At 43.7% G+C, this 25,739-nt stretch overlaps 4 protein-coding genes and 2 pseudogenes across 5 annotated transcripts in view; 3 read left to right on the top strand and 3 right to left on the bottom strand.

The window, feature by feature from the left end:
* Positions 1-328: 328 nt before the first annotated feature.
* Positions 329-2,956, bottom strand: RNF113A (ring finger protein 113A). Its single transcript, XM_033102830.1, has one exon. The coding sequence runs from the start codon at positions 2,792-2,794 to the stop codon at positions 1,763-1,765; it is 1,032 nt and encodes a 343-aa protein (XP_032958721.1). The 5' UTR covers positions 2,795-2,956; the 3' UTR covers positions 329-1,762.
* Positions 2,957-3,006: 50 nt separating this feature from the next.
* NDUFA1 (NADH:ubiquinone oxidoreductase subunit A1) lies at positions 3,007-8,078 on the top strand. Its single transcript, XM_033102887.1, has 3 exons — positions 3,007-3,215; positions 5,398-5,487; positions 7,931-8,078. Exons 1-3 carry the CDS (start codon positions 3,114-3,116, stop codon positions 7,949-7,951), a joined length of 213 nt encoding a protein of 70 aa, XP_032958778.1. The 5' UTR covers positions 3,007-3,113; the 3' UTR covers positions 7,952-8,078.
* Positions 6,276-7,919, top strand: LOC117020386 (60S ribosomal protein L21-like; annotated as a pseudogene).
* A 94-nt stretch (positions 8,079-8,172) lies between the features above and the next one.
* Positions 8,173-24,429, top strand: LOC117020409 (A-kinase anchor protein 14-like). The gene is made up of 4 exons (XM_033102874.1): positions 8,173-8,271; positions 12,597-12,659; positions 23,323-23,489; positions 23,573-24,429. Exons 3-4 carry the CDS (start codon positions 23,333-23,335, stop codon positions 23,671-23,673), a joined length of 258 nt encoding a protein of 85 aa, XP_032958765.1. The 5' UTR covers positions 8,173-8,271; positions 12,597-12,659; positions 23,323-23,332; the 3' UTR covers positions 23,674-24,429.
* Positions 8,364-25,739, bottom strand: part of NKAP (NFKB activating protein) — a 56,758-nt gene continuing 39,382 nt past the window's right edge. The window contains exons 10-11 of one of the 2 annotated variants that reach the window (XM_033102802.1): positions 14,365-14,564; positions 8,364-8,809 (exon numbers count right to left, since the gene is read on the bottom strand). In XM_033102802.1, coding sequence (XP_032958693.1) covers positions 8,740-8,809; positions 14,365-14,564 — 270 coding nt within the window. In that variant the 3' untranslated portion in view covers positions 8,364-8,739. Of the gene's footprint in view, positions 8,810-14,364; positions 14,565-22,027; positions 22,368-25,739 lie in introns of those variants that run through there. The other variant, XM_033102812.1, reaches the window with a different exon arrangement.
* Positions 19,995-21,734, bottom strand: LOC117020419 (antizyme inhibitor 1-like; annotated as a pseudogene).

The following is a 25,739-nucleotide window of genomic DNA, read 5'->3' as shown; positions in this document are numbered from 1 at the left end:
AAATTTATTGGGGTGACAATTGTTAGTAAAATTACATAGATTTCAGGTGTACAATTCTGCATTACATCATCTATAAATCCCATTGTGTGTTCACCATCAATGTCTATCTTTTTCCATACAACTTTATCCTAGTTTTGAACAACTTTTTAGTGTAAATTATCAGGAATATTTTTTTAAATGAACCATTTTAATGATTCTTTTGCTACTTATTGCCATATTTCTTTCCATGACACTTTTTAAGAATACTCTTTTCCTTTGTTTTCCATGGCAGTGTATGCTCCTTTTTCTTCATCTGCCTCTACAATGTCCTCTTTCCTGTTTCTCAATGCTGTTTCTTGTGTGATGCTTTCTTAAGCCCTTTTTTCTAGTAGATTTCTCATGTATCTCATTTATCCCCAGTACATTTTACACATTGTTGTTGTAGAATGTATCACATTGCATTAAGTGAGTTTATGATTCTGAACTCCTCTAAAGCTGGGATTGGGTTATTCCTGAGAGATCAACCCAGTGCACTTTTTTTCTTGTACTCATCACACCTGTCACTGATGTCTAGCTCCATGAGGACAGGGGCTGTGTCCATTTTGTTTAATAATATGCTGTATGCCAAGCACAGTGCCTGACACAGAGTAGTTGCATAAAGGATATCCTTAAATGGATGAATGTGAATAAAAAACAAAACATCCAACTTAACCCACAGTTTATTTTTGCATCTGTATCCTGGGATCAACCCAAATTCTAGCCAGATCAATAAAAATTTACTGGTAATTTGGCTTACCTGGACTCCCTGCCTCTTGTCATCCATCTCCCTGCAATCTACCTGATAGCCTGCAACACAGTAACATTAAAAAAGTCTGATTGTGTTCCTTTTCCCAAAACTCTTCTATCTCCCCATTACCTACAGAATATAGTCAAAGCTCCTCAGCTTGGATTCAAGTCTTTGGCCCCAATCCCCTTTTGAAAATTCTCTGCATTTATTTATTAAGTGCTTATTATATGCCAAACACTGGGCTAGTCACTGAGGAGTTCACAAACTAATTGGGAAGGCAGCGACATAGATTAACTTTAATAGGGCATGATCTGTGAGGACAGATAGTTTCAGACAATGGATTATAAAATACTAGATTTTTGACCCCTGCACGTTCGCAAGTTTAGTCTAGAACTGCAATGTCCAAGACGGTGGCTACCGACCACATTTCAAGTGTTCCACAGTCCCAAGCCAGTGGTATCATATTGCACAGCACAGCATAGATCACTTCAATCATCCATGTTAGGAGGGGTTACTACAGGTGCTTCAAGGGGAACAAGGACCATTTTCCATACATGCACTCTGTGGTGCTAGCCACCAGTCCCCCAACCCAATTCATCCACCCACCTTTCCCCCTTGGTTGGGGTGTACTTTGAATTAGCACAGTCTCCCAATAGAAATAATGCATGAAAGTACTTTCATAAATTATTAAGTGATACAGAAATGTGATAAAATAGATTCGGTTTTTCTTTTCATCAGAGCTTTGGTTATTTCAAGCAAATTCTAGCTCTTTTTGAACTCCCATTCCCATAATTTATGCCAAAGGGTTCTGAAAAGTTATACACAGGCATTTATACCAGTAAAAATCCAGATTATACCTACCTCGATGCTTCTGTAAGCCATCTATGCAGGACCCTACTTCACCACCTGTTTTTTCCTGTCACTTTCCCTAGGAAGGAAGGACACCAATTAAAATTTCCAAAATATTTATTTTGAGATTGGAGAATAATGAGAAAACTAAGTAATGGGAATTGGACCCTCATCCGGGTCTTCTGGGAAATCGGAAGTACCACCCTCTTCTGCAGCTCGATATTTCTCCAGTTTAGAAATCACTTCTTTCGCTGGATTGAAGACGCCATTGGTCTGCTGGTCACAGACATAGCAGCGCGGGGTGGTGCGGAAATGCTGCAGCGCACAGCTCTCGCAGAAATAATGCCTACACTTGGTGACAACTGGGTTTTGGAAGGTCTGGCGACAGATCAAACACTTGAATGGTATTTCCTCATCATCGCTTCCTACTTCATAGTTTTCGTCCTCATAGACACCATAGCGACCCTCATCAAGCTCACGTTCGATCTGCCACCCATGCTTGTAATCTGAACGATCATGGAGGAATTTGCAGCTGTCGCCGAAGCCGCAAAAGCCAGTCTCCTTGTAGTCTTTACAAATGTCAGGCTGGTAATCCCAGCGCACAGTGGCACGCAGATGCTCGGGAGCCCGGATGGGGCCCTTCCGCACCATTCCAGAGGAAGCATTGCCCATAGACGTATCCTTGGGCTTCATGTATTTCTGGTAGTTATTGATACCCCGATAGATCTTGTCATCCTCCTTGCCTCTCAACTCTTCCTGGATCTTCTGGCTGCGCTCAAAGATGGCTTGTGCGTCACGCTCCTTCTCCGTGTCTAGCTCGTAGACAGCAGTCGCCCCCATATCCTCTGGCCCCACGGGTTTCGCCGAGCGGGTGGACTTGTAGACCACACCGAGACTCAAGGGCTCGTTCTTCTCCTCCTCCTCCTCGCTACTCAAGTCGCCGTAAGCCGCTTTCTGTTTCCCACTGCTGCGGGTCTTCTGTATCATCGGATTGTGGGTCGCTCGCTTCTTTTCCGGGCGAACCACAGTGCTGCCTTCGTCACTGCTACTGCTGTCTCCGGGCTCTTGATCGCAGAACAGGCGCTTCCGGCGGCCTGCAGCCCCTTTTTGACCCGGCTTTTTGAACAGGAAGGTGCACACCTGGTCTGTCGCCTTTCCTGGAGAAAGTTGCTCTGCCATTTTTGAGTCCCGAGCTCCGAAACGGCTGCGGTGTTCTGGGTTGCGCTGGGTCGCTTCCCGTCAGTACACGTAGTGCTCTCCGCGGAGAGTCAGGAGAAGAAAATGGGCTACGGAAAGAGGACTGCGGAAGAATGGGGATGCGAGAGTGCAAGAGCGTGACACTCTTGAACCCTGTCGGACCCCGTCGTTTCCTTCGGAGGAGTACGTGACCCCGCCCAGCCGCGGGCTGCCGCGGGGCTTACTGGGAAGCGACCGAAGCCTGGTCACTTTTAAGGGTCCTGGAAGTTATTGTTTGTTTGGCCTTGGTAATCGTGCCGCGATGTGGTTCGAGATTCTCCCCGGGATCGCCGTTATGGGCGCATGCTTACTCATCCCCGGAGTGGCCACTGCGCACATCCACAGGTTCACTAATGGGGGCAAGGTAAGGTGTCTTCTCCGGGCCGTTGTCTCCGCAGATTGACGTTACGCAATGGGCGGTGGAGTAGGGAGGCCATTAGCATCCGGAGCCTCTGTCCGAAATGGGGAATACCAAGGTCAGCCCTCCCCTTTTTTCGTATTGCCTATGAGCGGAGGCTTGCGGAATGAAGCCCGATGGAAACCACACTGTGCTCTAGCAACAAACAGCTAGTTACTGGGTGGAGAAGAATGAGCCAGAGGGCCGAGTAGAGAGAGATTCGGTGGCTGGAAAGGTAAGAGAGAAGAAGTAGGTCCAAGCTCCTAGGCAGAGGAAGGAGGCGTCAGTCTTGCCCCCACTCCCTCCGATTTCTAATCTTTCTTGCTCGATTTTGATTCTAACTCCTCCTATTCATATCTTCGTAGCTTCTCGTTCTTTACTTCTTCCCCACCCTTAGTTAGGTTTTTACCTTGCCACTTTTTATCCCCCACTTTTTCTTGCAAGCCGTTAGGAATTTACCGCAAGATCCTGTTTTTCAGCATTCTAATTTCCCCCTTCCTAGTTCTTCACATCATCTCTAGCGTACAGAGTATAAATATATTTGCTTTTTGTTTTTGTGATTGCCCTTTACGTGTGACCTACAGATGTTGTTTTGTTCTCATTAGGGTCCCAAAAGCAAACATGTCTTTAAACGGGGTGGGGGAGTAATGTTGGTTAAAATAGAATGTGTAAAGGTTACTGTGGGGACAGAGCCAGGAGTGCAGTTTCCAGGCTCTCGCACTCACATGGAAAGGTGCTCACTGGGGTAGTAAATGGCCATCAACTGTGATTGGATGTCCATCAGCTGTGGCCAGCTGGCCGTCAGCTGTAACCAGTGAGCCATTGGCCACTAATATAACTGCTGTGGCTACGCTAGCAGAAAATGGGGGTTAGAAAGAAGATGGTGGCTGAGCTAGCAAGCGCGGATTGCAGCTAGCAAGTGAGGTTGGTTGGCTGGTAGAAAAGTGGACGGCAGGTTGCAGATCCTGTGGATCCTGCTTCCTGTGTCTCCAACCCAGCCACCAGCAAGACTATGGACCACTTGACTGACTGCTTGGAAACGTACCACCATGTGGTGGAACTGGCAGATAATTGCTTTTGTGTCTTGACCGGCTGCCATCGAGAATATGTAAGCACCTTGACTGTGAGTCGCTGTTGTTCCAGCACGGTACCCTGAGAGGCCCAGAGAGAGTGGCAGTGCCCTGAGAGCCCTGGCTGAGCCCAGGAAGTCTGGCTGTGCCCAGAGAGAGTGGCGGTTCCCTGAGTGGCCCTGGCTGTGCCCGGGGAGACGGGTGGTACCCTAAGAAGCCCAGGAAGTCTGGCTGTGCCCAGAGAGAGTGGCGGTTCCCTGAGTGGCCCTGGCTGTGCCCGGGGAGACGGGTGGTACCCTAAGAAGCCCAGGAAGTCTGGCTGTGCCCAGAAGGACTGGTGGTGCCCTGAGAAACCCTGGCTGTGTCCAGAGAGCCTGGCTGTGTTGTGTCCAGAGAGCCTGGCTGTGTCCATGATATTACATTCACCTCCAGGCTCCTAGCACAGGGACCCTCGCGGAAGACGCATGTCACGTAGATTGTGAGGTGAGACCCTGTAGGGGTGGAGTGTGGGGACAGAGCCCCAGAGAGCAGTTTCCAGGCTCTCGGCCTCATGTGCAGGGGTGCTGGCTCGGGTAGTAGATGGCTGTCGGCTGTGGCTATTTGGCCGTCAGCTGTAACCATTGAGCCATGGGCCACTAATATAACTGCCGCGGCTACAGAGGGAAGTCGAGGAGAGAGGAGGAGAGTGAAGGAGAGTGGAGGAGAGTCCGTTGGTTGGCAGCAAAGCGGACAGCAGGTCGCATGTCATGTGACTCCAGCCTCCAGTGAGACTATAGTGGTATGACTCCCCTACCTATGTCTCCGTGGGTCTTCCTTTTTGGCCTAGCCACATCCTGTGTTCTTATGTGGGAAGCGGGACTAGAGGCCCCGCCGGACGCCTTGCCTGACAGTCACGGTTACCATCGTAATTCGAAAGTTTACTGGTCCGATTTTTTTTAGGATCCTGGCTTTATATTGTTAATTTGGTTTTTATTTCAGTGATGATGCTATTTTTCTAGAATGTCACTTCTTAAAGTTCTAATATTCCTCCATTGGGTCACTCATTTAAAAACCACAATAATGGTTTCTTTTTATTGTAGGAAAAAAGGGTTGCCTATTATTCATATCAGTGGACTTTGATGGAAAGAGATAGGCGAGTCTCTGGAGTTAATCGTTACTATGTGTCAAAGGTAAGATGGCTCTGGTGCTAGCCACCTGTCAGGGTGGAGGTGGGTTCGGTACTGTTTTGCCAGAGGCTTACAATGCTAATTTAATTAGCATTTTCTTGTCTATTAGTGAGTTTGAACAGCCTGATCGTTTGTATTTCTTTTTCTGTGAATTGTTTGCCTCTATACTTTGCTTGTGCTCTTCTTGCTGAGTTATAGGATTTCTTTATATATTATGGATCTTCATCTTTTGTCTCTTTTATATGTACAACTATTTTTCCCAGTGTCCTATTTGTCTTTATTACTTTATGATGTCTTTCATCAGATAGTAGTCTTTAATTCTGATGTTCAGTTTATATTTTATCATTCTGGATTTTGGGATTTATGTCTTGCTTACAAATGACTTTCCTACCCAAGATTATAAAAATATGTCCTTCCAATTTCTCCAAATACTGTTACAATTTCTTTCCTTTTTTACATTTAGTGCTTTGACCCATCTGCAGGTCATTTTGGGGGATATAATGTGAAGCCAGGATTTAACTTTCCTTTCTTTGCAATAGATAGCTAGTTGTCACAATTATACATTTATAGAACAGTTCATTTTTTTATTTGAAATACCACTTTAGTAAACTAAATTTCCACATACACATGGGCCTATTTCACAAATGTGCTCTTTACTCCATTGTTTTGCCAATTACTGCACAAATATCATACATATGTAAAGAATCACTATAATTTTATATTTGATTGAATCATGTAAAATTGCTGTTTTTGTAGGTGAAAAATGGCCAAGTAGTAGTGTTTTCATATGTTTTAATCTAATGGTATGTTCAAATATGTTGTAGGAGTTGATCCTCATTATTCTTTTAAAAAATTTTACTTTTTTACATTTTCTCTTTGCTCATTTATTCCTCACAGTGAACCTAGGTAAACATTAATTCCATTTTATGGATGAGAGAACAGAGGGTCACTGATTAGATAATACTATGAGGACTCAACCTGGGCAGTCTACCTCTCAGTGTAGTGTAATTTGAGAATCTAATCTAAAGAACGTGATGATAGCTGTCTTCTCATCTAGAGCAGTATTTCTCAAAGTATGGTTGAAGAATAACCGTCAGAATCATCTGGCAGCTTTTGGCTGGAACGGCCATCTTCCAGTAATTCGCCAAAATGACCAACACAAAGGGAAAGAGGAGAGGCAACACTGTATGTTCTCTAGGCCTTTTTAGAAAACATGGAGTTGTTCCTTTGACCACATATGTGTGAATATACAAGAAAGGTGATATTGTAGACATCAAGGGAAATGGGCACTGTTCAAAAAGGAATGTCACATAAATGTTAACTTGGCAAAAGTGGAAGAGTCTACAGTGTTACCCAGCATGTGGTGGGCACTGTTATAAACAAGGGCAGGATTCAGTACGAACTAATATACGTATTGACCACATTAAGCACTGTAAAAGCCGAGTAGCTTCCTGAAAGGTGTGAAGGAAAATGATCAGAAAAAGAAGAAGCTAAAGAGAAAAGTACTTGGGTTCAACTGAAGCCTGCTCCACCCAGAAAAGCATACTTTGTGAGAATCTATGGAAAGGAGCCTGAGCTGCTGGAACTTATTCCTTATGAATTCATGGCATGATGAGTGTAAAAAAATAAGATGTCTGTACTCCTTAAAAAAAAAAAAAAGAAAGAAAGAATTATCTGGCATATGAGTAAAATGCAGATTCCCAGGCCCCTGGCCAGACCAAATGAATTAAGGATTTCTGCAAGGTGGTTCCTAGGACTCTACAATTTTAATTTTTCTCAAGGTGATTCTCCCTGCAGTAGTATTACTGTGTTATTTTAACACCTGGGTGAAATGTCATCACTGATTAATCTTTTACTTTATAGTTTCTGACATATTTGGTTGTGAACTGAGTGAGATAGTGGGTCTTCTGAATAAATAGTGTCATGCTTACACAGGGCAAGAGTTCTGGAGTTGCGGGGGGGCCTTGAACTTGAATTCTGGCTCTGCTGCTTCCTTACTGACTTAAGCAAGAGACTTTTAACCTCTCTGAGCCTCCTTTTTTCATCTGTAAAAAAGTGGAATGAAGCTATTAATATCTTTCTCATGTTGGCTGTTATTTTGTAAAATGGTTTTGCCTACTGTCCTCTGACTCTCTGAGAGTGCTTTATAGAAGGATCTAAATGGTAAATTGTTGCTTGACATTAGTTCTGATTGGGGGAAGGGTCTTTTCATATAAAGTGATATATTTGCTGCTGTCAGAAAATGAAAACTAGAAGTCATTATATTATTTCTTACTGTAGTGATTATAAAATTCAGTCCATTTTGTTCCAGTTAGAGAAATGTGGGATGTGAAAGTACGTCCTTTAATAACAGAGAATGCCATTTGGTGACAATAGAAATAAGAGTACATGTACATCTTGGACGGGAATAGAATTCTCATGTTTTCCTTTTTAAACTGTTTTTCAGGGTTTGGAGAACATTGACTAAGGAAGCATTTTCCTGATTGATGAAAAATAACTCAGTTATGCGCATCTACACCTGCTAGAAGGATATGCAGTGTATTATGTACCATGTAGTATATTATGTAGTGTGTAATAAAAATTAAAAAGTAAAATCAAAGGTTTTCTTTACTTTTTAAAATAGTACTACACAAGATCAAGCAATCTACCAAGTGTAGCTTTATCACTTTGCCTAATGTGTCATAAATGATAGTTGTTACTATTGTAACAGATATTAAAAAACATTTTTTTCTTTTTTTCACCTTTAGTTCCTTTTCTGGGTGAATCCAACAGTGTTTAAAATCCCAGGTAGGATGCTTTTAAAACTGAGATTGCACCTTTAGCTTTCAAGTATTCTGTATCTTAACACATATCATTTGCCTAAATGTTGACTTTTAGTTTAGTGTAGAGCAGCAACAGGTCATTATGTTTATTAAAATGAGTGTGCTGATCACTTGAAATGTGAAGATCTGAAAAGGTGTAACTACTGTAAAGATGGTGATACTCCATGTTGTAGATCAACAACCTAGGTGACTATAAGACCACCAAGTGAGAAAACTAAATTGTTTTTCATCTCCATCCTTTATCCAGTTGAACATTTGTTTTGCTGATGATCTTACACACCTGCACTGTGTGGTTTCCATCGACCTCATCTTACAGGGCAGGGTTTACAGATCAAGGAGATGGCATTCACACTTAGAGTAGTAATGCTGTCCATAGTGTGCCACCCTGTGATGATGGAACTCTTCAAGGAAAGCCATGGTCACGATTACAAAGTTAATACAACTTCTGGTCTACATTTAGTGCTGCACCGGCCTCACTTAGTTGATAGTTTTGAGAACTATCGCTGGAAAGAAAGAAAGAGGGCAGGTAGTTCAGACAGGGTACAGAAGACTAATAGACAACATTACTAAATCTGTTATCATTCCACTGTGCCTCAAGGCAGGGATGATCCACTAAATTTATCTCCTTAGGTGAATGTATAGTGAGGGGCTACAAAATGACAGGTAAAGATCAGTTTATTGGGTTCAACATTAGGGTCTGAATTCTTCACCTCCCTTTTTTGTGGCACCTGCTATGAAATTTAGCCTTATTTTTATACTCTACAGCCAGGGAGTGAACCAGATTAAAGCACTTTGAAGCTAGATTATAGTCATACTTTGTAGTCTGCATCTCTCTCGATTTTTAACAAGTGCAGTTAGCCAGGAGGGTTTTCTTTGAGCAGCTCTGGCAGATGTGACCCGGCCACTGACCTTGGGTCCATAGGTCACCTGCTTAAGGCCAGTTGAAATGGTGCTTGGGAAATGACGCCATTAATTTGGTTGTATTCACTACCTTCAGTTTTTAAATAGATACTGTATTCACATAGCTCAAAAATCTTAACAATATAAGGTATTCATTGAAAAGACTTGCTCTAATCCCCTGCCTAGCACCTGCCTCACTGTCACACCACCCGGAAGGGTCTCTTAATACACATATAAATACACATATTTTTCAGTCTTCCATAATGGTAACATCTGACAGTTTATTTTATGTCACTTGTTTGAAAGAATTGTCCTGTTTGAAATTATATCCACCAGGCTGTCAATTAGTTCTGGGGTCAAATGCAATAGTCAATAGGAAAAGACTGAAAAAGCTTAGAGGAAGCCATGCACATTCAGAAGGGGGAGGAAGATGGCCCTGCCCTTTGGGAAACATTTTTAAGTGAAACAAGTATTAAAAAATGGAACATTTTATTATCAGCAATTCCAACTTATAAGGACACTTAGACATTTAGTCCAAATTCTGATTCCTCAGATGAGGAAACAGGTTTGGGGATGGGAAGCAAAAACTTAGGTAGCTAGTGGCAGAAGTGGGACTAGAATCCTGGTTTTATAACTCAACCTAGTGTGCTTTCACCTGTCTTATGGTTCATTTGAATAAAGACTGCTGAGTAAATGCCACATGCCAGGCACTGGGTCTCAGACTTGAATAACACACAGCCTTGCCCTTCAGGAGCTCACAGACAAGAGTGACAGATAGTTACAGGATGGGGTGACGAATGCTGTAACAAGTTTGCAGAGGGTACTGTGGGATCACAGATCTGAGGCTTGCCCCAGCCTTCTGTTAGGGGAAAGGAAAGGACTTAGGGTAGGTTTCCACCTGATGCCTGCACCAAGTCTTGAAGTTTGGGTAGGATTTATGAGATAAACAATTGACAGAAGGATACTACATACAGAGAGAACAGCATGAGTGTGGGGACACAAACTAGCATGGCTCTGGGAACCATCTACAAGCATTTGTGCAGAGCTAGAGCCAATATTTTGTTAGGAAATAGAGGGAAAAGGGACAGGAGAGACTGGCAGGGCCCAGAACTTGAAGGGCTTGGTATGTCTCCCTCAGGGTACCGTACTTTCTCCTGAGGGCAGTTGGGAGCCTCTGCAGGAAGGAAGCATGAGAGGTGGTGACTTGCATACATCTGCGTGGCTGCTCTGCAGAGGCTAGAGGCTAGAAGGCAGTGGTTCTCACCCAGAGCAAGTTTGCCCCCAGGACACATTTGGAAAGTTTGGAGACTGTCACAACATGGGGTGTTGGGGAAGGTGTTACTGACATCTAGTGGTTAGAGCCCAGCAATGCTTCTAAACGTCCTACAATGCACTGGACAGCCCCTCTTCGGGACTGCTGTAGGTAGCGAAAGTGTCAATAGTGCTGAGACAGAAACCCTGAAAACTAGCAGGGTCTCCATCAAGAATCACACCCGGAAGTATGTTTAAAAATTCCTACTTATTCAGGACTATATGGGAGCAATCTGCCTTCTTCCTCCCACTCCTAGTTCTGCGAAATAAGTCAGACAGAAAAAGCAGAGAACCATATGATTTCACTGATATGTGGTACATAAACCAAAAACCACAAAAGAACAAGACAAACAAATGAGAAACAAGAACTCATAGACACAGACAATAGTTTAGTGGTTACCAGAGGGTAAAGGGGGTGGGGGGTGGGAGATGAGGGTAAGGGGGTCAAATATATGGTGATGGAAGGAGAACTGACTCTGGGTGGTGAACACACAATGGGATTTATAGATGATGTAATGCAGAATTGTACACCTGAAGTCTGTGTAATTTTACTAACAATTGTCACCCCAGTAAACTTTAAGAAAAAAAAAAGTTCCGATCCCAGGTTCTCGGTTCATCTGCAAACCTGAACGTTTTTCCCAAGGATGTATCCCAACTCACTGGGGGTGATGTGCCTTAGACTGAAAAAGCAAATAACAAACTTTCATTTCTGAGGAGTTGATGTGTGATGTTGGGAGGATTGGGAGGACCTTCACATCAGGAGGCTTCACTACCTGTCAGCTGTATGATCGTAAGCAAGTCACTTCACTGCTCAGAGCCTTGGATCTTCCATCTCTCAAGTGAAGATAGTATGTCCTCTGCATATATCTCTGAGTATCTGAGACTGTCATGAAGTCACGTATATGAAATAGCTTGTAACTGTACAACCCTGTGCATGTGGAAGGGATCATTGCTGGTGGTGTAAGCACCCCGTAAACAGCTATCCAGTCCAGCCCCAATGCCCCCAAAGGCACCCAAATGTGATGGTGGGAGGACCCTTGGGCCCAATGCATAACCAAGAGTGTAGGTGGTGGTAGCAGTTTTGGTTCCCTCCTAGAATGAGTGATCACAACTGAAGTATTCCCAGAGCACTGCAAACAAAGACAACAGACAATACCTCAATTGCTCTGAAGGTATTTTCTGAAAATAGGAAAATCCACCTTAATGCCACTGAGAGAACTGAGTGCCTGGTTACCTCTCAGCAGTTTTCACTTGCGATCTTTTTAAGGGAAATAGGTGAGTGGGTGGGATTGAAGCTCACAGTACTCAACAGGAAGATTCTGGATGAGGGTGGAGGTGGAGTGCGAGTTAAACATCACTTAGTTTTCAAGATTTCCTATCACTTTGACACTTTCTTTTGTGACCTGAGAACTCAAATTATTCTGCTACACTCTTGTGAGACATGGAACAAATACAGAGTTTTTCCTTCCCAAATATGTCAATACACACTTTGGATAGCTAGAGACTGGCACTCAGCTTCTTGGTTTGGGTCTGTGTGTGCTTGTGTAATGCTCCCCTCTTCCTCCCACTTCATCCACACCCCTGGACCAAGTATTTCATCTCTGAGGTATGCATACTCAGGAATATTCTTTTGTGATGTGCTGTTCCTTGCTTTCCAGACAAAGCTGAAGCAAACCCTACAGCACACTGAATTGGGGTTGAGAATATTTTTAAAACCTTCACATTTTGGTACATTGTTGGTAAAACACAAGAGAAGGACATTTTTTCTGTAAAGAATAAATCCAGAGCTGTTTGTATAATCTTTAGTTGTTAAAGGTGTTTTTGGCATATGTGTGTACCCTCTGTGTTTGATGCTGTTGGTTGTAATAGATCTTCCCCATCCCCAAAGGCTGTTTTGCAATGAAGAGTGAAATCATTGCTTTAGTGATTTGTACAGTCTTGATTCAGGATTAGAGACTTAATTATTCTTTTCAGGGCATCACAGAAAATGGCCTAGCAGATCTCATTTGTGTAAACCCATGTAACTGCTGCTTTATTAGTTTGAACACTTTTTTTAAAATCTGTTTTGTTTCTTGGCAGGTATCCTCCTCAGTTGCAGAAAACATGGAAAAACCAATTATATATGGGCTAGACAGTGGTCAGGTAAATAATTTACAAGCAAATATGCAATTTCAATTATGACCTCAAAGAACTATAATTTCAAAGGCAATGGAAAAAAGGTAGGGAAGACAGTGGAAACCCTGAGCATTACTGCCCCAAGAAAACAAAAATGTTTCCCATGTGTTTAAGATGTTCTTCGGTGTACCTTGCCTGTCCCTCTGTGTGCCACCTATCACACAACTGGGAAGTGTCTTGTTTCATGCAGCAGACAGTTTTCCTTTTAGGCCTAATGCTCTTTGTTTCTGCAGGCCAGAAAATAGTGCCGCCCCCAGAAGCCCACTCTCCTCTTCTAAGAGCCTAGTCTTTGGGGTAGAGGAGGTTATGTCTCAAGGCAACCCTGGAGTTTTCATCTAGTGCCTGTAAGTGCAACCCACAGTAGTTACGCCTGTGGGTCAGAACATCAAGGCATTGCTATCACAAGTCCAGGCATCCTGGAACAGATCTGCCAGTGTACTTTTATTCTGAGCAAGGCACTGTTCAATGAGGCACTCACCCACCCTGTGGCAGAGCTGCATTCTTGAGCATGGCTAGAATGTTCTGAGAGGTCTTTGTGACATCATGACTAAGGAGTCTGGCCATATGTGACTGACCAGCACTGTACTTAGGGCCTTTACTGTTGGAGGATGGGCCTCAGTTTAGGAAAGGCCCTGGGCTCCTACCACCTGTTTCCCCTTCCTGGTACAATCTGGTAGCCCTTTGGATTTGAAGCAAGGTCACTCAGCTAGTTACTTAGAACCTGTCCTAGTCCCACATGCCTTGCTACATTTGACTTGCTAGTTTTCTTTTCATGTGAGCACACCTTATCTCCCCAATTAGATTGTAAGTGCATTGAGAATGCGAACCTTCTCTTATTCAGCTTCACTTCCCCACAGTGCCTGCCACTCCTTAAAAGATACATGCTGGCTGACTGGGTTCACTTGACAACAGAATGTCAACATTTGTCTAGAGTTTCATCCCTGAGAGCTGACAGCCTTGCTAGGCATAGGCAGGGAGGAGGGAAAAGGAGGAAGAGGGAAAAAGAATAAGGAGATAAAAAAGGGAAGGGGTGACAGGGTGAACATGAGGGTATAAAGGTGGAGAGGGCAGAAAAATGAGGGAATGAACATGACTTAAGGGACACAGGTGGGAAAAAACATAATTCAAGGCACGGTGTGGAGTCCTGAAGAGAGGGCCCTCTTCCTTGTGCTCTGATATCAGCCATCCCCGCCTAGAGGCCTCTACCCCAGTTGTCCTCAATTCAGGAATAAGTTTACAAGGTGGAGACCAGTAAAGGTCCTGAAAACAATTCTTTCTAGTGAGCACCATATCCGTGGGACAAATTCGCCCCAGCTTCCCAAAGGCAGGACAAGTGAGGACCTGCCCTCTCCCCACTGGGGGTCTGTCCAGCAAGGCAGCCTCGTGAAATTAATTTGCATACAGGTGAAATTGATTTTTAATCAGGTGAAATTGATTTTTAATCACGTGAAATTAATTTTTAATCAGGTTAAATTAATTTGCATAATGGTGAAATTAATTTTTAATCAGGTGAAATTAATTTTAATCAGGTGAAATTAATTTGCATACAGGTGAAATTGATTTTTAATCAGGGGGCCCAGATGGGCAGGGCGGGGCCTTCTGAGCTCCCCAGCCCGCCCCTCTGTCTATCGGGACCAGATGCCATACATGCTCACAGGACAGACGCACTCACCAGGGACCGGCCTGCCATCTCAAGGACATTCCCTCAGCATGGTCTGGAAGACCCATGGTGTTCAGCGGTGGCTTGTCTTTGTGCATAGGCTCCACGTTCTCTTCGGTGAACGGTGGGCGCATTGCTGGCCCACGCTCTAGGCCAGGAGCGAGGAGGGCTTGGGGCTGCGGAGAGGCAGGCCGCCACGAGGCCAGTGGAAGCTGTGGGTGGAGCAGGAGCATCAAAGTGGGGACTAGGGCTTGGGGTTTCCCAGCCTGCCCAATCTATTTCTTCCCTGAAGGAGGAGGGGCTGGGCTGGGCAAGCCTCCAGCCAGCAACTCCTGCACAACCCCACCTGCTCCTCCGGTCTCTCCCCTCCATCTTGGGGATTCCAAGCCCCTTCTCCACACTTATCTGCACCGGGGAGAGCAAGGCACGGTTTGAAAGAACCTGTCCTCTCTGCTGCCTGGGAGTTCAAAAGGCTTCTAATCCGGAGCTCTGAGAAGCCAGAATTTGTCTCTTCAGTGAGGACCTTGGTTGGGGGTAGGAGGTCAAGTTCTGGCCCTGCGGAGTTTAAGTTCTTGCTTCAAAGAGGAGCCTTTCTAATCACCTGGGTTATGTTTCCTGGCTTCCTACGTGAAAGCATTTTGCCCACAAGGAGTTTCTCATCGCTTGCCTACATCTCTCTCTCCCTTGGGCAATTAAGAATCCCACTATCAGCCTTATCAGGCCAGGTCCTCACCTTGGGCCTCTCACCAGTGGTCTCAGGACTTCTTAGATCTTACTGCTCTTGCCCACAAAAGCTAGACAGAAAGGAAGCTCCAGCGATGTCCCTTTGGAATGCAGTTACTGTGGGGCCTAGTGTTTTCAGTTTCCCCCCATCTCCCCCAGGGAATCGAGGGGGAGAGCAGGGCTGTGGATGGGGTCTGCTGTGGCACTAGAAGGTTCCTAGCAGTTGGTCTGAAGGTCTGCATGTGAGTCAGACCAGTGAACAGAACTCAGGCCAGTCATCATCACCATCAGGAGCATTCACAGATCTGGAGCCTGCGTGCTCACCAATAACAGTGTCCACGCAAGTCCTCCTCCTGGCTTGGCTGCTGGGCACTGGGCTGAAACAGTGGGCACTCGAGACACACCTGTCCCTGGAGTACTGAGAAAATTCTCCCAGCTTCAGGGAAGCAGTGGGCTCCTTCTGACTCCTTTCCTTTTTTATTCCGTCTGGTGTGGTGAGTCTCTTCATCACCATGATTGTGATAACTAATGTTTATTGAGCACTTAGTGTGTGTCTGTCCTTGTTTTGAGTGCTCTATATGAATTGCCTCATTTCATCTTATCAGTATTATAAAGTGACTCCTGTTAAGATCCCCATTGTACAAATGAAGAAGCTCAGAGAAGTGAAATAACCTGCCTACAGTCACAAAGCCAGTTCATGGCAGAACTGGGATCTGAAACTGTCGAGGCTGGGGACACTTTCCCCTTCTCTCCTTAGTTCTTTTGCCTGGTCAAATAATTCAAATGACACAAGAGATTAACAGGAGAAAATCAAGTTTTAGTACATGCGCATGCAGAATTTATATAAGCATGAAAATTCTGAGACAGTGAGGCAAAATGAAGTATACCTGACATTCTGGACTAAGAAGAGGGAGGCATGGGTCTGGGACTTCAAAGGGAAAACAGGCAATTCATGGTAGATGAGAAAGAGCAAACGTGGTAAACAAAGTCTTACCAGGCCATCCGGAAACAATGGGACACAGAGGGGAGTTTAACAAACAGACTTTGCAGGTTTCTCCCTGTCTGCCACACTTAGTTCATACTATGCTAAGGTTCCCTTCCTAAAGCAGGTTTTTCTATCTGAATTCTCTTAGGTAAGTAAGGGGAAGGTAAACAAACAAACAAACAACCTCTTTGAGTTTGTTGGGCTTTATTTTCAGCTCAAAATAATCCACATGTCAGGGTGGCACATCCTGAGGACACTCTTTCTGGACCCCTACAAAACCCTCTGTGATCAGAGATTGAGTTTGTTGGACTAAAGCTACATTACCTTCGACCCTTCTCCCCTCCCAATCCTATTCCTCTACCTCACTAGACGGTGTCTCAGCAATAGGCTCCCTCTGTGTGGGACCTCAGTGTATGTGATGTCTTCCAGGCAGTGAGTTCAGCATTTCTTCCTGGATAAAGACACTTAGCAAAGCACTTTCCTTTCTTTGTTGGGCTTGAGACCAACTGTTTTAGGGTGAGAAGCCAACCATTCCATATACAGAGCACAGTGGTTGCAGGCAGCAGGCAAGCCTTGGAGATTTCATGGATTAATAAAACTGAGTCCTAACATAAGGGGAACAACTTTTGATTTCACCATTTAAAAGAACACTTTATAGTACTACAGCTATTAATAATAATAGTCGAAATAATATCTAACCATTATATAGAGAGCTTATATGCGTATATACTATGCATTGTTCTCAGTCTTTACATGAATTATCTGATTTGATTCTCATAAAAAAACTATTCTATATAACTATTATTCCCATTTTATAGACAAGGAAATTTAGAAATGTTAAATAAATTGTTCCTGGGACTGTGCTGATAACCATTATAGTATAAGTTCATCCTTGATTCATAAAAGACATCTTTGAAAACACTCAGTGAATGAGTGCGGTGCACCAAATATGATGTATGTTCCCTCGAAAATCCAAGAATACCAAGTACCTTATTTCAACTAATCTAAGACACCATCAACTGAAAGGTACACCTTCATTTATATTCCACTATGAATAATTTAAAAAAATGCTATCAATTAAATCATAGTATATCATTGATTGTAAGATGAATTCCCATTTCAGAGATGTTAAATTGTGGGGAAAAATATTGTGAATGTACTAAGTGCCACTGAATTGCTCACTTTAAGATGGTTAATTTTGTTATGTGAATTTTACCTCAATAAATTATTTTTTAAATGTGAATGAAAAAAAAAAAGATATTTTTGAAAATAAGCACACAAGGGAGGTCCTAACCTCAGAATTTGGGACTAAATAAGTAAAAAGTTCCTTCAGTGACGTCAGACAGCTCTAGATTTGATTTTTAGGCAACTTCTTTAACACTTTCTGTGCCTCAGTTTGTTCAACTATTTGTTCAACTGTAATGAAAATACTAATACCGTGTTTCCCCGAAAATAAGACCTAGCCGGACAATCAGCTCTAATGCGTCTTTTGGAGCAAAAATTAATGTAAGACCCGGTCTTATTTTAATATAATAGTAAAATATTATAAAACCGGGTCTTACATTAATTTTTGCTCCAAAAGACGCATTAGAGCTGATTGTCCGGCTAGGTCTTATTTTCGGGGAAACAGGGTAGCTCCCTCATGGGGCTGCTGTGAAGAGTGAGTGACTTAACACATACTGAGCCCTTCACACAGTGACTGGCACATATTGAAGCCTCCAGTACATACCAGCTGTGAGGCTCATTGTTGCTATTCCCTCTAGCACAGTCCTGCAAGCTCATCTCCTGCTGGGTAGAAGCTGGGTATGGACACTACAGCTTGGTCTTGTTTTGGAAGTCAGATTGTTGCTGTGACTGACTAGCCCCCTCCATAACTAACAGAAGTAGTCAGAAACATTTGGGTTTTGCTTCCCATTGTTGAAACTGGTGTTACCCTGGCAGCACTTCTAAACATTCCGTCTGGGAATCCTGGGGAAAAGGTGCTGAGAAACTTGCTCAGCTTCCCTGGCTACTACTGTTCCAACCAAGGATGTGGTCACTCAGGTATCAGGGGTAGTTAAGGGTGGGAGGGCTCCACAAAAAGGACCTGCAGTAGTTCTCCCCATTCATCACCTAGACCCCAAACTTGAGCACACCCCTGACCCTTCACACCTATTCTGCCCACCTTGTTAGGAAGGGAAGGGGAGAAAAAGAACTAGGAGAGGCCAGGAGGAGGGACGCTTAAGAATGATTTGTACCTACAGATGTGTGAGGATAAGATCTTCCTGACTCCTGTTCACCCCATTTCCCTATCCTTTTGGAGCTCAGCATTCCCCAGGGAAAGGTCTTAAGGAGGTACTTCCATGGATAAAGCCCCCACCTCATTTGGTTGGTGTTGGAAGTCATACCTTTGGCTTCCAGTCAATTCATCAAGAGGCAATTTACTGAAAGCCAAGTCACGGAATGGCCAAGTCACCAAATGGGCCATTTTCTGAAGGATCAAGTTGCTGTATGGACTCACCAAAGCCTACCAAATTTACCAATTTACCAGAAAACTGTTGTCTTTAACTACGGGGTTTTCGCCAAATTGGCATGGCCCTCCGCCTGGGAAGAGCCAGTTCTCTACGGATAAGGGCCTGCAGTCTCTCCTCACTCTAGAATGGGCAGCCTGGGAAGATTCCATTTTCCCCCAGCAAGTGACCCTGTCCATCCCCCAGCTGCAGCAACAGGGCACTGAGGCAGAGGCAAACTGAGCTTAAAATGTTGATACGAAGACCCAAATGAATACGAGTCAACATTATTACCAGAATGTTTAAAGGCTGTTTAAAGCATTCCTGGACTGATAACCACAAGAACCAGGTTGCCTTATGCAGCACACACCACACCCTGGGACCAAGGATGATATCGAGAACGGGAACAAAGGGTGACCCTTTTTGAAAGAGGCTCACACAAAGAGAATGAACACATTCTAGAATCCAGATGGAAATGTGAGAACAGGGCCCCATGACTCTTTGTGAATCTTGGAGGGAGGAGAGCAGTATAGTTAAGAGCATGGGCCGTGAAGCCGGGCAGTTTGAGTGTGAGCTTGGCTTCCTCATTTCACAGGTTAACAAGTCCCTCTCTTTATTACTCAGGGTCCCAGTAGGAAACTGTTGGCATACTAGAAGTAGCATAGGAAGGGAAAGGTTAAGGGAATATTTACAAAGGTGTGGGCAGACAGGGGGGAAACAAGGGCAAGCACAGCTCCCCAGGGCTAGTAAGAGTGGGGCCACAGGCCTGCGGGGAGAGAACGGTTACTCTTGCCAGACTGAGAGCTTGTGAGAGAGCTACCCTGGGAGAAGCGGGGGACTTCTCCTTACAGCCAGCCACAGGTGACCCTGTATGGGGACAGCCCCGTGGGGAATATATAACAGGTTGGTGCAAAAGTAACTGCGGTTTTGCAATTATTTTTAACCTTTCAAACCGCAATTACTTTGCACCAACCTAATACCTTGACCTCACTCTCCTCCCTTCAGCCTGGCCTCCCCATTGTGTGGAACCTCCTGGAAGACAGAGGGCATGGGAGAGCCCATTGATGTAGTCCAATTAAGTCAACCTTCTAGGGTAGAGAGCAGGGAAGATGGGGGAGACTGGATCCAGAAGAGCCCATGAAAGGTAGCCAGTGCACAATCTCAAAGGGCTGTGGTGCGAGTTTTTTGTTTGTTTGTTTGTTTGTTTTTAAATGTACACAAAATTTTATTGCAATCAGACAAGGGTTACATTAGGTCAAAAACAACAAATACTATGAAGCAATTTTACATTTATTAAACTACAGTTCAAAGCACAAATTTACACATTCTAAATACACTAGACATATCTAATGAAGTCACATTGGTCTTCCACTGACATTTGATATATCTGGGTGAAAGACATTAATTTTACAAGACTTTTAAACATGAATCCTTAGTATAAAAACTGTGTACTTGCATGTAAACGATTTAATGGGGAACCCAATTAATGGGCTTCCATCTCCACTAAGTCATCCATTTTGTTGCATATTTTATTTTAAATGCTTAAGGGGCGGGACAACTTAGTAAGTTTAAATCTGGATACATTATCTAAATCTCCCAATTACCCCCAATGAATTATAGATGAAAGCTGATTTTGTCTGGTCCCAAATAGCTATTACTAATAGTTTGTTTCAGAGAATTAACAGAATAAGATTGTTCAAATTTTTTCCACACCGGAATGTAGACCAGACAAGTTTAACCTGCAACTTCAGATCTAAAGAAGCATTAATGCCTGTTTAAGCTTCAGTGGAAAATCTTTCTCTTTGGCTCAGCTGAATGCAAGAAGGCACAAAGAAGAAGTTCTTCATCATTGTGTCTGAAGTAATTCCAGGATCTTGCATCTCATACCAATCATTGAATGACATCATGTAATAAATAGCTGGCCTCTGAAAATAATTAAAAGCAGATGGTTCATGGAAAGAATCTGCTCCCATGTTATCAAAGATAAGCCAATCTCCCACATTCAGCTCAGGAAGAAGACAGTTTTCCACAATTTGATCAAACTTATCACAGGATGGATCCCAAAGGCTGCTTATAAACAGAGGCTCATCTTCCTTGTATTTCTTGTGAACCTCTGGAATGGCATTTAAGTCCTCAGACAGTTTACTTGCAAAAGAACTATAAACACCATCATTCATATAATATACAAAGGCTGGTTCATCACTTCTGGTTTTTCCTACTCCAGAGGAAAATTGATCATTTTCAACAACTTTCTTTGCAATGATATTAACTGCAATATCATGTTAATATCAGATGTAAATGCATTTCGTGTAAATGCAGAAAACACGTAATAACTTCCAGGTTCTGAAATTATCTTAATGACAGACCCTTCAGGAAAGTAGACATCCAACAAAGGGCTGATAATATAATTAACCTCTTCCAACTGAAACTCAGTTCCTGTGAAAACCTCCACCAATGTCTAACACCTTCATTGTGAAGCCAAATTCTCCAGCCACATCAAACACACGTCAAGCATCAGAGTATGCACATATACTTGAGATTCTTTGCAAGCACTTGAAATATGAAATTTAACCCCAATAATTTGGACATTAAGTTCCTTTGCACATTCCAAAACATGCCTACAGTTCTTCAAGGTAGTGCCAAACTTCATGTTACCCTCTTTGCCTCCAATATCATCTTCTGTTGCAATATGTAGTAAGACCTTGGCATTTGGATGATTATGTGCAATTTTCTTCAGTTCTACTTCACTATCACATGTCATCATGTTCACTCCAACTTTTGCTGCATACTTTATCTGAGACACTTGCTTGCACGGACTTATATAAGTGATGTTTTCTGGACATACACCCAATTCTTGCACTAAAGCCATTTCAGTTTTACTGGAACAAGCAAATCCAGTCCCAAGAGCTGTCAAAATCTCAAGTACAGCTGGAGTAGAGTTGCACTTTACCGTGTCGAATGGCTTTATCTGAGCCACTATGTTCTGCCATTGACTGTGTTTCTTCACAATCTTTCCAAGAACCCCCCCCCCAAAAAAAATGCATTTTTCCCTGTCAGGGTATGTTCATAAACATAGTTATCAATAACATTTCCAAGGTTTGTTCCTTCATCCAACAGGCCAATAAAGTAGTTTGCATCGTCAATAAATCCTTTCATCTCAGCCGTATTCCACAAAGCCGAAAGTCATAAACCAGGAAAAACAAGAGATGGGTCACCAAGCCTTATGTCTGGGTCTTTAGAATATGCAACAAACTGCTATAAAGTTTTCTATAGTTGATTGTACTTCAGAAGAAACTGATACATCTCTCAAATAATCACAAGATAATTTTGGCAGCAACAACCCACTTGACACCAGACTGGATGAATATGAGTCTTGGATTTCTGAAGTGAAGACCTCCATGGACAAGTTAGGAGATGGAACTATCATCAGCTAGGTTCCCAAGGTGGCTCAGTGTTGAAGCCGAACTGCTCTCTATACAGCACTTCTAGGCCCTCTGGGTAGTTGTATACTTGGTCAGAAAGTTCGCCGTGAGATAACGGCCCAAAGAGTCGAGTAAAGCGTCTTCTCTTTTTCAGCGGAAGTTTTAAAGAGAGATGTGGTTACCTTGAGCAGAAATACCCAGGGTGGTCTGGGCCATAGGCTGCAGGGATGACATGGGGGGGGAAGTGCGGCACCGACACCAGCTGTGCAGCAGTGGCTGCCGTGGGCAGCTGAAGGAGAGAAATAGAACAGCGCAGATATAAGAAGAAAGGCGAGGATTGGGTGGGGACCGAGGATTCGGCCTCATCACACCGCAGAGCAGAAGAGCGAGGAAAGACTGAAACGAAACAGAGAAAGCCAAAAAAGGGAAACACTGCAGCTGAGTGAAGATCCAGAGAGTGTCTGTGGTGACAGTTAAATGAAATCAGGCACATTAAACATCCCCAAACTGGGAGTTGCTATTTATAGAAAAATAAATAATAGCTCCCTTTGGAGAGAGATATCCACTTTCCTGCAGCACCTTCAAGGCAAGGATCACTGCAAGGAATTTATGTGTTAGAAGTAAATGACTTCTCATAAGTGAAGAGACTTAAGTATAGCAGGGAAATGGAATCCACGACTGTGGGGACAGAGCCAGGAGTGCAGTTTCCAGGCTCTCGCCCTCACGTGGAAAGGTGCTCACTCGGGTAGTAAATGGCCATCAACTGTGATTGGAAGGCCATCAGCTGTGGCCAGCTGGCTGTCAGCTGTAACCAGTGAGCCATTGGCCACTAATATAACTGCTGTGGCTACGCTAGCAGCAAATGGGGGTTAGAAAGGAGATGGTGGCTGAGCTAGCAAGCGCGGATTGCAGCTAGCAAGTGAGGTTGGTTGGCGGAGAGAAGTGGTTGTGGATAATGTGGCTCCTGCCTTCTGTGTCTCTAACCTAGTCTCCAGGGAGACTAGAGTGGTATGACTCCACTACTTATAGCTCTGTGGGTGTTCCTTTTTGGCCTAGCCGCATCCTGCGTTCTTATATGGGGAGCGGGAGCAGAGACCCCGCAGGCCTCCCTGCGTGACAACGACTCAAGGGAAAAAATGGAAAAAAGATGGAAAAGTAGATCTCAGCAGCCAGGCACAAAGGGTAAACAGTGAGGCCTCACTCCTACCCCAACCTCTAATCACCTCCCTAGAAGAAACAACTGTTTCCTGACTCTTGCGATTCTTCAAGAGTTAGTCTGTACTTTTAGGAGTGTGTACACATGTGTGCACACACAGGTGCAAAAGTTAACTTCTTGAGTTTCTTTTTCCAGGCAAAAGAAAATGCGTAAGACTAAAACTGTCAGATTTCGGGAGACAATAGATGTGTATATAAGTCCTTCAAGCCAGATGATGGATACAGAAGACGACAGCAATGTGACTGAACTTGCTCTAGATTTAGTGAAGAGGGCCATCTCCGCTGCTGTTAAGACTGTGAAAGGTAGGAATGTGGGTGCCTAAAGGACTGTCTTGTTACATAATGTCAACTACCAGGCAACTAACAAATTCACCTCTTGTTTGCAGAAGATAAATACACCATCAAAAACATCAACTGGATCACACATGGTGAATTCACAGCAGAAAGGGGCCGTAGACAAATTGAAGAGTTCGTTTTGGTAAGTTAGTTGACCACTCCAGTTTGGTATACAAAGGCAAAGAACAATAAAAAGGCTCTAGTTTGATGAAAAGTTTGAAGTCCAGAAACCCTAGGCGATGATATCAAAGGCAAATAGAACAAGTAAACATTGTCCCCATCTGACTTCCAAAATCAAAGTCTTTGAAGGTGAAAAGCACAACTGTATTTTCCAGTGTTTGTATTATCATAACTGAACATTTCCCTAGAAATATCTTATATTTCCAGTTGAACATTTTGCTCATGCTGGTGCATTAAATGTGGGGCCCAGTGGCCTGAGGTACCAGTTGCTTCTCCCAAACAAGAATTCACCATCACCAACTTTAGAACATTCCTATTAACAGAGGGGATGTGCAGGATCGAAAGTCATTTTCTTGTAGCTTTGGGATGTACTGCCTGCAGTCAGATGCACATGTCCGTGAATTCCTTTTTCTTTTCCTCCTGTGCCTGGCTCCGACCCACTTGTGTGGCTTATCCTGGCAGCTCTGGTGAAAAGGCCCTAGGTTGCTTTGCATAACTGGTGGGTAGATGAATGATTGAAATTCCCACTCATTGTACTTCCCCAGATGAGAGACCAGTTGAAATTGGTGGAGGCAAACCTCCACCCCTGGGAGACTTCCTGCTGTCTCTGTTCCTCTGGCTAGCCCATCAAAGCTCACAGCCCTAAGGGCCCTAGGCAGCCCCAGTCAGGTTGGAATTAGGAAAGGTCAGGGATTTCTGGCTTCACACTCTCCATCTGTGATCCAGAGAGCACAACTCACTGTTGCCATTTGGAAGGGTATCTAGAGTGTAATAAAGATGAATGGTGCAAAGTACTAATTACTCTTGGGCTTTACTGCTCCAGAGTATGTTTCCATTTGGGGTTGGGTAAAGGACCCTACCAGATGCACCCAAGGATCCTGAATTGGCCTGGAATGGGACAAAGAGATGGGAAATTTTGCCCCTTGGAAAGTCCACTGCTCACTCTGAGTATAAGACAAAAGGAAGTCCTGACAATGGCTTACAAGGACCAACGTGATCTGAGTGTCCTCCCTCCCAACTTAATGCTCAGATACCATCACCTACTACCTTCCCCCTTTATACCTTCCTCACTCCAGCCACACTTGTCTCCTTGCTGTTCAACTGCCATGCATGTCCCCACCTGAGGGCCTTTGCATTTGCTGTTCCCTCTGCCTGGAACACTTTCCTCTGAGATATTCTCATGGTTCATGCCTCACCTCGCTTCAGATCTTTATTAAGATTACACCTGCTCATTGAGGCCTTTCCTAGCCATGTCATCTAAAATTGTGACCCTCTCTCTTTCTCTGACTTATTTTTTCTTTAGCACTTAGTTCTACCTAAGATACTAGATTTTACTTATTTACCCCATTGCTTTTCTTTCACTACTGTATCATATGAGGGCAAAGACTTTTGTTCATTTCTCTGTCCCTAGCCCCTAGAAAGGTGAAGTACACATAAGTACTCTATAAATAAGTGTTAAATACATGAACAGATTTATTCTCTCCATACCAATATTTCTTCACAGACGAAGAGCCTATCTACTTTGTAGGGCTGTTGCACAGGTAGAGACAATTAGAAACTAGAAGGTGACTGAAAAGCTAAAAGCTCGATACTTGTAATTCCTGACATCCAATCACCCTGTTCCCAGCTCCACTAATGTAGCGAGCCCTAGAAGTGAAGTCTACCATCTAAGTGCCAGGCGTTTCTGATAGACAACTTTCTCAAGCTTAGTGCAGATTTCCCAGAATCCGCCATATACTAGGGGATGGCAAATTCGGAGTTATCATTCACTAAGCATTGCTATGTGCCAAGCACTGCTGAGCACTTCATGTGCATCACCTCATTTAATCCTGAAAACAAACCTGAGTGTAGGTATGTTAGTGTACCCCTTTTACAATTGAGGAATCTTGAGGCTCAGAGAAGTTGGGCAATATGTTCAACGTCTTTCTGTTTAAGCAGCAAAATGAAGTTTTGATCATAGGCCTGTCTGATATACTTTTTCCCCATAGTAGGAAAAGGAGTTTTTGATGATAAAAATCATGCAGAGTTTTACTATCA

The sequence above is a fragment of the Rhinolophus ferrumequinum genome, chromosome X, assembly GCF_004115265.2.
Source record: "Rhinolophus ferrumequinum isolate MPI-CBG mRhiFer1 chromosome X, mRhiFer1_v1.p, whole genome shotgun sequence".
NCBI classification, from domain to species: domain Eukaryota; kingdom Metazoa; phylum Chordata; class Mammalia; order Chiroptera; family Rhinolophidae; genus Rhinolophus; species Rhinolophus ferrumequinum.
Note: the sequence above shows the minus strand (reverse complement) of the source record. Positions and strands in the feature narration are given on the sequence as shown.